At 34.7% G+C, this 14,911-nt stretch overlaps 1 protein-coding gene across 1 annotated transcript; it reads right to left on the bottom strand.

Annotated features, from left to right (window-relative positions):
* Positions 1–2,869: 2,869 nt before the first annotated feature.
* On the bottom strand, positions 2,870–7,696 carry LOC144440380 (uncharacterized). The gene is made up of 5 exons (XM_078129750.1): positions 7,596–7,696; positions 5,249–5,390; positions 4,390–4,662; positions 3,315–3,395; positions 2,870–3,152 (listed from the first exon to the last, which is right to left on the bottom strand). Exons 1-5 carry the CDS (start codon positions 7,659–7,661, stop codon positions 2,995–2,997), a joined length of 720 nt encoding a protein of 239 aa, XP_077985876.1. The 5' UTR covers positions 7,662–7,696; the 3' UTR covers positions 2,870–2,994.
* Between the last annotated feature and the right edge of the window lie 7,215 nt (positions 7,697–14,911).

Here is a 14,911-nt window from a genome sequence, read left to right on the forward strand (position 1 = left end):
TATACCTCTTTTTAGAAGATGGTAATTAATATGTGAGAGCAAAGACTGATATTTGATAGTGCGTAGTAGGTTTGAGAATCCTGCTACATAGTTTATTTTTGTACTATCTACTCTATAATGTTCACGAAATAAATGTAATATCAGAAGAATGATCTGAAAACATAATGCAGACACATTACAGACAAACAAACAAACAGACAGACAGACAGACAGACATACAGACAGACAGACAGACAGACAAACAACAGATAGACAGACAGGCAGACAGACAGACAGACAGATAGATAGACAGGAAGGCAGGCAGACGGACAGACAGACACATACACACAGAAAGACAGACAGACAGACATACATACATACATACATACATACATACATACATACATACATACAGACAGACATACAAAACTGTATATATAAATAAATTGGTACGTGTACCATGTACCTTTGAGTTTAATGCATACCATACTGTCCATACATACATTTGACATTGCCAAAGGCCACGACAACACATATTATGGAATTATAAATTCAGTTTTATACGATGGTACTAATTTGCATAACAGAAGAGATTGCTATCTCGGACACTTTAACGTCAATAGTGAAATAGTACCATACATACATACATACATACATACATACATACATACATACATACATACATACATACATACACACACACACATATCAAATTATTTTATATCCGAAATACGCATGTACATATACAGTATTATTGAGTTCACACTTCATCTAACAGGAACTCTTTGCAAATTGCATTTGAACATGTTATCCACCTCACCAAGCCAAATAGTGTGTGTTAGTCGTTATAATGCTTGCATATCTTTATCCAGATATTACTAGAACCAATTATAGAACTAATTCAGCAATATTTTGCTGTAAATTAACCATTAGTCTTATTCAACCCCGCTATCAAATGTATAGTGAATATTGCCAAAGCTTCCTAATATTAATATGATAACTACAGTACGAAACCCACAGTGGTTTATTTCCAGTGGAAGTTTGAAGTATTTCTCAAAATTAGTGACATAACATTTCGAAATGTGTGCATTGAATGGAATGGCGATTTCTATCAACCAAGTCTTTTTGTTCTGTTTGTCAATGACAACAATGTCCGGATGTGTGTGTTGGTGTGTGTATGTTTCATTATCAGCATTACCATCTTTGATTTTCTTACAGATTATATTGACTATTCAGTTATTTCAGTTGATACACTTTCTGGAATTGTGTCAAACCATTGAGTATTCGGGATGCTGTTTTAGATGAATGTCGACATTTTGTGTGCATTATTTTGTATATGTAGTTGGGTAGTACAGGGACAAGAGGCTTTCACACTGGAGTAGTTGTAACCGTCCTCTCGCTACAAAGGATCTTAGTTTGCCGTCGGTATTTTGATTATTCAGGTAGGCGGCGCCGGTAATATGGAGGGGTTGATCTCTCCCACTTCCCGAAGTACTCGCCCCTGTGACGACACTGCCTTTAGATCTGCTGCTTGTTGTTGTAAACTGTGATGTTTGTATGTAGGGTAGAAAGAACTAGCTAATCTGAATGTTAATGAAAACTCTCTGTCGATGTGCAATTCCCAAATATATATGACACCTGCTTTAGCAAAAGACAGGTTTACCCGTTTACACATTCAAGTAAATTGACCCATTGTGATTTTGGCCAATTTACCCTGAAGTGTTTTACAAGGTTGCTTCTGTCGTTAAGGGCAAATCCTGCAACGTTATTGGTATCGTTATAGGGAAGCTTTCCGTATTTGAATACGTAACAATAGTGATCCACGGGCTGCTTGATACACGTTTGGGTCATCATTGTTAAGAAGCGGTAAACAGAATGACAGGTGTTTGGAGTAGAACATAATATGTGGATTAATTAACCTCAGTCCTCCTAATGACTTTGATGTGAAAAAGAACGGTCTCGGTGACGATGAGTTCAGCTCGAGTCAATGCCTAGCATAGCCTACGTTTATGTCTTCTATTTCCTTTAGATTCTTGTCTGTGTAATGTAGATTTGGGTAGTAAAAGTTAAGTTTTGACATACACATCACATTCACTGCAGGTAGTTTCGCAGAGGTTGGTAACATTTATATTATCTTTAAAATCGTTGATGAGTGTGTTAACTTTTTTGTTGTTAGGGAGTTTTATGTTTATATCATATTCATACCCAATACATGTGTATGGCAGTGTATGTATGCATGTATGTATATCCAACCGTGTATATCCAACCAAGAAATCTAATTTGCAATACTTATTGAGAAGTCGGAAGGTCTAGAGAACAGCGCGTGTCACTAGAAAAGGGTGATTTGTCCCATTGCCGTTCTAAAGCTGAACTCCGTCAGCATACCACACCAGTGTGCTGTTACACAGGCTGTGCAAGTTTATGATAATATTCCATATTACAATGAAGATAATTCTCCCAAACCATATCTCTACATGTCACCCACAATTTGATTTACATACTCGCTAGTTACTGTTTACCGGCTCTGTTTGATACAAAAACCAACAAGAAAATACACACTATATTTTAAGATAGCAAAATTGCAATATCTTGCTATATTTAGTCTACATGATGTCAACCACGTAAACATACTGCAACTAGACACAGACACATGGGCGCCAATGAGTTGATGTCTGCATGGTGGCATATTAGTCAATTCCGTATGTACAAAACATAGCAAGGACCTGTATTCATTCAGTCGACTTATTTGTTTCTGTGTGACCGTATCAAACAATCAGTGAACACAAACCTGCAATGGGTTGTATTGCAACTGTTGTCTGTTAACATACAGAGAAAAAAGAGTGCTCGGGAACCAATTTCGAATTTTGATATTTATTTATTCTACAACTAATCGAAATTCTAACAATATTTACTACTTGCAATAAGTAGAATAATATACTATTTTGACATCGGATGACTAATATTGTACGGCTACATATTTAAAACGTATGAGAAACATCTCCAGGTAGAATTCCGTTAAATTGGCTTTTTGACGTTGGCGAGATGAGCATCGAGGGTGTTTAAATTACCAGGAGGATCATACTCGCAGGCTATCTGGGTGTCGCCATTGATATCAACAGCATAGGCACATCCAACTTCCACACTTTCAGCCCATACTACTTGAGTGAAATGGCCTATTGAATAAATTAAAACAGTTTCGTTAGGTACACGAATACAGGGTAGGCGAATCATAGTTTCAACTGTTTGCTGTCTTCAGCATTTGAATAGTATTTGATTGAAATGACGTCATTGTTTTGATGGCAGAGATTAATTAAAACCTGTAAAAGTTGACTTACCGACTGTTCCCGTACTAGCCTTATAATCCTCATAGTTGTAATCGGCAATCTCACTGTACCACATTCTTACCAGGCCATAACCTGAAATTATATACACATCAATTAGTTGAACAGAAATGATGTGCAATTCACAAATTGTTTACGCCTTTCAAGTGGCATGATATGATCAGTTTATTAGCTTTTACTCAATTGAAAAATACTTCAATAAACTACACCCGAGTAATAGTATAATGTGTATATTGTGAATTGAATTGATTTGAATTGAATTGAATTAAATTGAATTGAATTGGATTGAATTGAATTGAATTGTGTTGTAAAGAATTGAATTAAAATGAATTGAATTGAATTGTAATGAGTTAAATTGTTTATTCACTAGAGATAAAACAAGAGAAATAAAATATGTTCATTTCAAAAAGGAGGTTGACAGGATAATATATACGTTGATACTATTCTAACATTGTTAGAATAGTTAATTCGATAGTTGGGGTTTCCTGAACAATTTCTAGTACGTATAATAAATGATGTCATCGGATCTTTTTTTATAAGTTTTATCTAAAATACCAAGTTTAAGACAAGTCAATTACAAATGGTGGTTAAGTATGCTTCAGTAAGTACAATATTGCAAGATACGCAACACAATTATACGTGCCCCTTTAATACATTTCATAAATTTACAAAATTGTACATTTCATAGAGTAAGCTAATAGTAAGAGATAACACAGCTTATACAGAACATAAAACACACAACAGAAATAGAATGAAAAAGTTGTCATTACATTTTTTGTTTGGTCGGTTTGCCAGTTAAAAAGATGAAATCTCACGTTATTGTATAAATCGGCTTAATTTGAATGACCAGTCGTTGCGATGATGTAAATCGACCAGACAATGAATCCCATATTTTCTGTGTGAACGGGTACAACTTTGATTGTACAACCTCAATTTGCGCAAGTTGATTATTATGACAAACAAGACCCTATATGCACAACACCTCAAAAAAGGCAAATAACGTCGATGTCCCAATGTCACATAAGTGGGCTAGTACGTGAACACATGACGACATCAATGTCCATTTTACCTGTTGTGGAAGATATCGGTATTTGAACCCTTGCCAAATTTTCTCCATAATTCGAATGAGTCAAAACACCAAGTGAAGCACTGTAGTCAATAGCTGTTTGTGCCTTTTGCTGCATAGCCGTAGACCAGGTAACATCTGGTGAGTCATGGAGACATCGGAAGTAGTTGTGAGCCGCTACCATCTGATCTTGGAATGCCTGGGCATCATCTCCAACTTTGGTGTTATCGGATGCTTTACACGAACCATCTCCAGTGCCATATTCCGCACTGTAATCTGAATTGATAGAACATAGGCAACCGTGAACTTCAGAGACACACAGCAGGGAGACGAGCATACATATACATACGTACGCACATACATACATACATACATACATACATACATACATACATACATACATACATACATACATACAAACACACATGCATACATACATACATACATACATACATACATACATACATACTTGTTGTGTTGTTCATAGTTTACAATATATTTTGTTGTATGCATCACTTGGCACTTCGCTTACAATGTCAATACTTGTTCCAGTGTACTTCCACAGGGAAAATTATACTGAAATATTTCTATGTCGACACATTTTGTATCTTAAAATAAAACTTATTATGCATTATACAGGCACTAACCAAGTTACTTTAAATTTGGTAGATTCAAACGCACGTTTCAGGCTGGGTAACATGATATGCTTTAATGGTTATATTAAAAACTATGGAAACTAAAAGTTTCAAATGAATTCGTTCAATTGACAATTTGAGAGATTGTGAAAAAATAAAAACAGATGGATAGTATCGTCAAATACACTGATTTCGAGATCTGTAATATAGATTATACTTTAGCGTACCACAGTCTTCCTCATCGGCACCATCTCCACAATAATAGAGGCCATCACAAATGTCACCAGCTCCTATACACATCAACATTCCAGGTTTGGTTGAGGCACAGCCATATGGTTTATCAGGGTAATATTGCTGGCAAATACCACCCTACGGTCAAAAGAGAAAAGAGTAGTAAACTAATAGTCTTTTCAATGTATCTCCCTTTTAGCCATCTTTTATCTTTTCGTTTTCGAAATACACAAAGAAGTGTTTGTTTTAGGCTAAAAACATTGTTTCTGGTCAGGACAGTTTGTCTAAATTCGTGCGACGACGGGATTTCCTTTTGTTCTTAATAAACCTATCACTCAATCTACTATTTATGACAGTTACTGTTCTTTTTATTTAGTACTTTAAAGTAAATGTGTATATGGGGCAGATGGCATTTGCTTGTTCATCATTGGCTCTGTAGTTGTCTTCACACTGAAGTAGGGATGCGTTACTTTTGTGTTTCCCCACAGGTCTGCGGAATGCAGGGGCTGGAGAATAAGACAGACGCGGAGGTATTGAAGTGATGCGCGCGCTGACCAGAAACAATCTTTTTTTTTGCCATAGATGAATTACTTAAAAAGTTACCAAGTTGACTTCAAATAAAAGAACTCCCGATTCAAGAAAATATACTGTATCCCTCATAATTAATATTTTCCCTAAAACATTGATTTTTGCTTATTTCGCTGGAAAACGAGAAAATAAAAATAAGTAATGACTAAAATGCATGGACACAATTAATTTACCAGTCTGATAATTGCTAAACATTCGTCTTTGAAATAACTACAAAATACGCACACTTTTCACGAATATCCAGGTTTAGCATAGCGTGTCTTACTGACAATTATTTGCTTATCTTTGGTCCAGCGGCACAAATATTAATTTATATTAATTTACCTTGCCAATATTGCTATATTGTATCATTTATATTATTTACCTTGCCAATATTGCTACATTTTAAGCCTATTGGTACATATTAAATTCTCCGCAAATGTCACCAAAAAAATTATACATTTTTAACAAAAAAAAAATAGCACGCATGTAAATTGATTAAAATGTAAATATTTTGCTATTTTTTGTTGTCAAGATATACGATAATATGTAGACTTCAACATTTTGTGTCCAGCCATATAGCAATAAGTTGTTACGATTATTTGTTATATTTTGTCAAGCCAGAAAATAAATGGAAGCATGTTATTAAGAGATTCGTCTATTCAATGATAGCATATAAAAATGTAGTGAGATTTCGAGTCATATGACGATCTAAAATTAAAGGGTTCTAGGTTAAATTAGCTGTGCTGGTTCATAAGCTATTATTAGCTAATCAGGAATAGAGGTATGATGATGCGATATAAATAGTTATCGTGCCGTTTCTCTAAGTCACTTATATTCTATATTTGGCCTAGTCCCTCCAAAGGTGCCGTGTGGCTGTTGTCGTGTTTTTTAATATTGACTTTGTATAAAAAAATTACAGTTTGTCAACTGGCGAAATGCATCTATGTACAGAGGTTCTAAATATTATATGTACATTAGTATAACAACGATTTGAATATCCTACTATTTTCATCTTTTAGCAGAATTAATCACGAAATTTGACTTGAAAAAGAACGCTAACGAAACAATTACATGTGAATTGTAAGTTAAGATACTGTAACTACATTAGATGTAAGACCTAAATATAGAATTTAACAACGGATCATTTTTTTCCAAATGAATTGTATGTACTTCTACGAAATTAATCTTAGTCATTTTCAGTGGTATATTTCGAACAAGCTGCACTTTATGAATATAAAGCAGCCCATTTTATTATCTTGTAAAAGTGGAACAACATATTTTTAATATTCGGATACTTCATTGCCATAAAACATAGGAAAGTGAATATTCACACGAGCAGTCCTTAGAAACGTTACATATAAAAAAATAACAATGATGACAAAGTGACGGCTAAAAAATTCATATACATGTGAAAATTCAGGACTTATTTACAAATCTTACTACAGAAGGGTAAAAGCTTGACCTACAATGTTTAGGGGATGTCTTTATACTACGATAGCGCCAGCCAGAATGTACACGAGTAAAAAAACCACGACTTTGACGATTTGAATCTTGCTTGTGTGATTGATGTTGCCAGATATAGACAGACGTTGCGCGATACATTGAGTCGTGAAGAAGGCAGATAGGTACTACTTGTTCTTTCTGCAACACGGTAAACCTTTACTGCAATACTCTACTTACACTTGAGTCATTCATAGATTAGACAAATGGTTTTTGTGTAAAATATCACTACATGTTGTAACAACATTTAGTAGACTATACGTTAGAACTTACCGGTTCGAGTGCACCATGAGCACATGCAGTGATGAACAGGAGAAGCACACAGTACGTCAACTTCATGATTTCTTGCTGGACAGATTACTGTAACACCAGTACAATAAAATATACACGATGAACACCAACACCACTTTATATAAGTTTTGATGGGCCCTATCAGACGATCACATTCTTTGGTAGAGGGGACTCATGGACTGCCAAACTGCTTCTTCTGTATTTTTTGAAGGGTGGTATTTTGATGATAGAAAAAAATATTTAAAAGATAAAAAATAAAACAGTTTTATGAAGACTATAAAATAAACATGAGCTAAATGTTCTTTCGAAGAATAAATAAATATAGCATAAAGGTTATAGTGCCCCTCCCCCCTGTTGAAAAAAATGAAACAGTCCGTATATCATTAACATATTTTGAAAGTGATATCCTTATTGGTTTAGTTTAAGTTATTACAGGCAGTGGTGTCCTCAACTGGATATGTTGTTAGAACTGCAGGTACCATACATGATACGATACCAGAATTGTAATGCTAGATATTAAAGTGTTTGTCTTAAATAATTAATGGTACGACGTGACAGACTGGGTGTTTTTTTCAAAGGGAAATTCTAAGCCGTCTAGTATATACAAATGTGTCCCGCTTAAGAGTTAGCCTAAGATAAAACTATGTAGCAAACATGTAACACACTGCCCTCTTTGTATAATGTATACACACATGCATTAAAATAAACGGTCAGGGTTAGTGTTAGGGTTAGGTTATGTGATTATACAGAATAGAATAAATCATATTTTTATGGGTTGTACTGTATTGATACTGCTTTACATATTGTCATAACATGACAACAGTAGATTAGTTAGTGAATTTTATAAATTTTGAATAATTATATATTGGATTAGATTTTTAGAAAAAAGTTCACTATCTACATACTCATACAACGTTTACGTTGGCCACAAGTTGGTACCACGGCCAAGGTGAAACGACACTTGGAGACAATTGTCATTCACACGCAATTAAAAACAATTGTTTGGATATGAAAAAAATTACTTCCGATGCCTGCGAGAAGAGACACTAACCGTACTCATCAAAGATTCTCTTTAAAGACAGATGTTTGGCAATGTTCAAATCCCGATGACGTCACATATATAAGGAACTAGAAATTTGACCCTTAGCAGGTTACAAATACTTGTAATATACACATTCGGTAATAGTCCCCTCAATATACAGAAATCATGTATGACTCTGAATAAAATGATTAACCAAACTTTCAAATCGGGATGACACTCATCTGTGTGTAGTTGAGTGTTGATATCATTTTTTTTCAACTCCTACGACATCCAAATTGGACTTGTCATCCGAACAAGTATTATCGTTCACAGAATACCTGTATATAAGCTTTTAGACCACAGAACCCCTTCGTTACAATATATTTCACTTTAAAAAAAAAATTACTAACAATTCTGATTACTTTGTCTGGATGTGTCTAACTCTATTTCAAGTTCATTCATGTGGAACAAATCGATTTGTATTACTAAAATACTTACGTGCGTGCATTCCGGTCAGATTATGTCGCCATATGTTACGAAATTATTGCTGTTTCATCACTCTTTAAGTGTACTAAAATAGAAATAGCAAAACCTGTGACACGATATTTATTATTCTGTTTATTTTAGAACACAATACCCAAATATTATAGTTCATACTATAGCATTTATTAACATTTGATGTGTATCCTTCATTTTGCACAGTGACCATATCAGCGCCCTTTTAAAAAAAGTAGAACTTAACATTTATATTGTTTTAAGTGTTAATCAGTAGATTTGCTGAAAAGCGAAAAGTTGGTTGAAACATTATACTACAGTAAGATATATGTGAAATTTTGCATGACATGATCAAACATACATATCTCATCATTTGCATCTCCCAAACTCACTACACATTGATCCGCCAGACAAGTGTTAATTCATGCACACAGCCTTTTTTATTGTGTACTTTTTACCAGCACCTCTAGCGTACTTGCCTGCCCTATAGGAAATACATGTCGCAATGACATTAAAGCTATATAATCCGACGATCCAATTATTTTCGAAGCAAATATAACGAGATTGCAAAATCATTTCTGTCTCATTTCTTTATTCTTTAAGTGGTTGTAAGTACTGTCATGTTTTAATTTAGAATGGCTTACAATCAACCTACACTATATGGATCCAGTTTGATTATTCCTAAAAATTCACCTTCACCCTGATCAGTACATTGGTCTTTCTGAAACAAAACGTCCATTGTTGTTGTTAAAGTCCAACTATAAATATTTATGGCCAGGTTCTGAAAACTGGGTACTGAAATGATGGCATGGAAACGGGTGTACCAATACTCTTAAGTTACCATGATTAATAATTGATAATATATTTATAATTAATATAAGTTACTATAATTCCAATGGCACTCTCTATGGCATAATACTCCAGTTTATTGCGAGGAGAATGCGGATCCAAAATAATAACTCTTAAATGACTCAAAGTTATCAACATGATGCATCCAAGGTCGTCTGAAATATGACTTACTATTTCCACATATAGTTTGTATTAATTACTTCTTTTATCTATTGAAATGTCCACTTATTGACTGGATATGTTCATTGACACTTATTTAATTTTCAGATCTCTCAGATTTTGGTAATTAGAATGTAAAACAAAATTAATACGATAACATTTTTTTAGGTTTCTATGATTTGTTATAATAAACCCAGTATTACACTGCAATGACTTTCCTATGGTCCCATACGACCATCGGAGATGATGGAGACCGTGTGACAAGTTGTATAGGGTGTAAATTGTCAATACTGTACATGTGTTGTTGCAGTGACAAACATACGTATACCTTGTATTTACTTCTACAGCCAGAACCTAATAAAAACAATTTTGTTTTTTATATGTAGATAATGTATCAAACTAGCACTTTTCCCTAGAACTGTCTTTATGCTTTTTTATCGATTGTTGTCACTTACATTTGTTTGTCTTTAAGGTATATTATCTCTGACTCAATAGTCATGAACTTTCAAATAGCCTTGAATTGACACATAAACATGTATTCTAAAAAAAATAATTTTGTTAAATGTACCAGCAGTTGTATACATATCTTGTTGAGAATGTTTGATTAATAGACCATGTATACAATATTGCTAACGATGATCTTTATACAGTTAAATGGTTTCCATTTCATGACGGCTACATGCAAAATAATTAATGAGATAAATTATGGTATGTTGCCTCAAATGCCCTTGTCATTAAAATATCGTATTCTGTTGGAAAAAATAGTTTTAATAAGCGAATTCTTACTTTTAGAATACAACTGTAATTTGCCGTGTAAGTTTAGAGTTGTCATACTTAATTACCGTTTTTTGCAGTTATTGATTTTTATTATGTTCTCGAAGATTGATATACATGTTCTCTTCAAGCATTGCAGTCAAGATTTCAAGATGCTTACTGCTCACCACTAGAGGGCGATATAGTGAATAAATTGTTCCATATGTGATTGAGTCAAAATTCCCTTTCCACTATGTTCATCACTGCAGAGGATTTCCCTATCGAGATGTCTCCTTTATCCGTCTTCCTGGCGACCTCCCTTTCACCTACTTTCCCAGTCTAATGTTATACAATTCCTTTTGTTATCTGTGACAGCTGATTTATTTTCGTCATTCGATGATTCTCTTTTCTGACTCCTGGTAGACTTTCTTCCGAGATGTCAATCAAAGTACATTAGGGTAACAATAAAGTACCTACGTGATTAACCTGTTTACTGAGTTAAACAATATGTATTTATCCTTTCTTTGTTAAAATGTGTTATCAGTGGAGGAGAGAATACATTTGTTGAATTGCCTTAGCAATATGTTGAACATATCATTTCTTAACGTGTACCATGGCCTAGTGTAACGCACGAAAAATGAAAACAAAGAAAGTGTGGTTTTATGCATGACATACATATGCCGAAGTCTTCGCATATGAGAGGAACAGGGCAATGATGCAGTTATGTGTGTAATGAACATTTGAGTTTGTTATGTTTAGTACAAATGGATTCATCCATGTATGTATCAGTGGATCCATCCATTAGTCTGTAATACATATTTTGTTTGACCTGGAATATATGTAATTTTATTCAAACCTGACATAAAGGTGACATATCATATTTGATATATGCGTGTCACTTTTTTGACAACATATCCAAATTTGACATGATGGTCACCATATTTTAGTTAAAATAACTACTTCCTGCATACCTATACACTATGATAAACAGAGACTTTGTTAGAAAATTATTCAAGTGTCTACCCATATTTTACAAAGCAATATTTACTTTAATATATTGACTTTTGACCTTGACCTTCAGAGTTGAATTATTAAAATAGAGCTATTTCTTGCATATCACAGACATGTTACTAGTCATGTAGAAGTATATCAATTGATGACTATGAATTAAGGGAGGGGGGGAAGGAGGGCGGGCGGGCGGGCGGGCGGGCGGGTGGGAGGGAGGGAGGGAGAGAGGAAGAGAGGGAAAGAGAGAGAGTGAGACAGAGACAGAGAGACGGAGAGAGTTAGAGAGAGAGAGAGAGAGAGAGAGAGAGAGAGAGAGAGAGAGAGAGTTAGAGAGAGAGAGAGAGAGTTGTTAGACATTAGCCATCATTTGATAGTAGTAGGAATACAATACGTTTATTTATATGGAACTAACGGACTGCTGGTTTCAAGTTACAATTCCTTATAATTTTGGTACACACTCGTCATCGATTTAATTACACAGTGGTTTGCCTACCACGTAGCACGTCCTACGTTCTGTAAAAAACAAACGAATGCAATGGCCGTCCGTGTGAGAGCAGTATTCATGTAATTTCTTATACGATTTCAAAGTGCGCATGAAACGGGCTGCTTAAAGATGATTTCTGTCGATAGAGGTCGCCGTTCAACAAATTCACAAACGCAAACTTTCACAATTGTCTCGTATGGTATACCATTAGTACGTTTGGAATTTATCAATGCTCTTTATTGACTATAACGGAACCAGATATATCTAATTTTATAATGACACGTTCCAGTGTGGGCATTTTCATAATGATGTGCCTGCACAAGCGTTGACACTTTGCCCCCCCCCCCAAAAAAAAAAAAATAAAAAAAATAAAAAAAAATAAATAAAAAAATTGGGCGAAATGAACAATTTGTGGTTAAGAATGGAGAAAAATCAGTAATCAGTAACCAGTGGCATCCCACAAGGTAGTGTGCTAGGCCCAGTACTATTTGTGATATACATAAATGATTTGCCTGATACTGTGGATTCAGAGATTTTTCTTTTTGTTGATGACACTAAGATCTTTAGAAGTATTTTCAATAAGAATAATAACCAAGTATTACAGCAAGACTTAGATAACCTCATGGACTGGTCAAATACATGGCTCCTCCGCTTCCATCCCGGCAAATGTAAATCTATGACCCAAGATAGTAACAAGAAAGATGGCTTTGCATATACTATAGAAATGAACGGTCAAAGAAGAGGACTCTCACAAACTAATGAGGAAAAAATACACAGGGGTAACCATTGACTCACAACATGAATCTGACAAACATATCAACAAAGCGAACAAAGCTATAGCATATTTGCACTTATACGACGTGCGTACATGTTTCTGGAGAGATGTTTCTACAACTGTACAAGTCACTAGTCAGAAGTCATTTAGACTATGCATGCCCGGTTTGGAGTCCTCATAAACAGAAACTATCAAAAGTATAGAGAATGTGGAGCGCAGGGCAAGACAGAAATTACCAGGTCTTAAAGATTTGTCTTATCCAGAGAGATTGAAGCAACTGAAATTACCAATGCTGGCATATAGGAGAACACGGGGATATATGATAGAAGTATACAACATTCTTACTGACAAATGTGATCCAGAAATCTTATCATTTTTAAAATTGAAGTCAGACTGTATGTCAAGAACCGGACTAAGAGGCCATAGTAAGCAGCTGTTTCAACAATATGCAAGACTTAATCTGAGGAAGCACTCTTTTTCACAACGTGTCATCACCACTTGGATTAACCTGCCAGAATTAGTCATCAATGCACCAACAGTTTAACTCCTTCAAAATCCGCCTTGATAAACATTTGAAAAATCAAGAACTAGAGTACAGCCACAAAACAATAATTACAACTGGACTATAGCGAACAGTATTACAAATCAATAATGACAATGAGCTGACTATTGAGGCTGTTTAGCCTGCGGTCAGAAAAAATCATAAGGTTACGTAAGATTATGTCCAAACCGAATTCGGATTCAAGATGAAAGTCCCTGTGGTATTATGGGTAGGTGTTATGTAAATATATTGTGTCTGGTTTATAAGCCATTTCTATTCTTAGCAAAGCGCCACTGCCTGTTTAAATTACTCTTTATTGAAACGTGATATTGCTGTATGTGTCCAACAACACGATTTGAAATGATGTACTTGTTTTAGCAGAAAGTGGGTGTGACACTTTTCTAATGTGTCATGTCATCGAAGGCAGGACAACAGTGATATCGTAATAATATATAACTTATGTAAAACAAAATGAAGAAGTATACAGGATGGAGACTGATCGAATTCCAAACGTTATTACTTTTTGTATATGCAATCTGTACAGGATATGGTTTGCAAAATGTGTTTGAAGTCATTTTAATTAAAAATTAAAAGTTAAATTTGTGTTAGTACTTGCAGAAACAAGACTTCTGTGATCCCTTAGACACCAGAAGAACTCATACACTATAGACTGGTATCTACTATACTCCCCATGTAGAATTTTATTTCCACGCGTCTTTTAACTGGACGTTTAAACCCAACTGAACGATACAAAGAATTTATTTTTAAACACACTCTTAACTACTTCTCTACAACTGACAGAGTCATTCGTTTTATTCATGCTATTGACTTATCATTTGAATTTATTTCTTGTGTTTAATACATGGTAGAAGTTAGCCATGTAAATGCAACTCGCTAGCTAGGACTGTACAAAGTTGACTTTTATTATCACGGTAGCTAATGTGCTCATCCCTGAGGTAATGTGAACTACTTCGCCGCGTTCAAAAAAACGTCAGAAGGTGGATTCTGATGCAGTTCAGTGAAAGTATTCTTAGTAACTCACAATAGATGTGTTTTATGAAATGTGTACTGTTCATCAAATAATGTAACGTTAAATGTGATATCTCCTGTACAGAGTTGTTGGTAGTATTTATTGTCCACACTACATTATCTTGCAAATGGTCCTGTCATCTCATATACCGGTAGAAATATAATGTAAAACATTAGGAACACA

The sequence above is a fragment of the Glandiceps talaboti genome, chromosome 9, assembly GCF_964340395.1.
Source record: "Glandiceps talaboti chromosome 9, keGlaTala1.1, whole genome shotgun sequence".
Lineage (NCBI taxonomy): Eukaryota > Metazoa > Hemichordata > Enteropneusta > Spengelidae > Glandiceps > Glandiceps talaboti.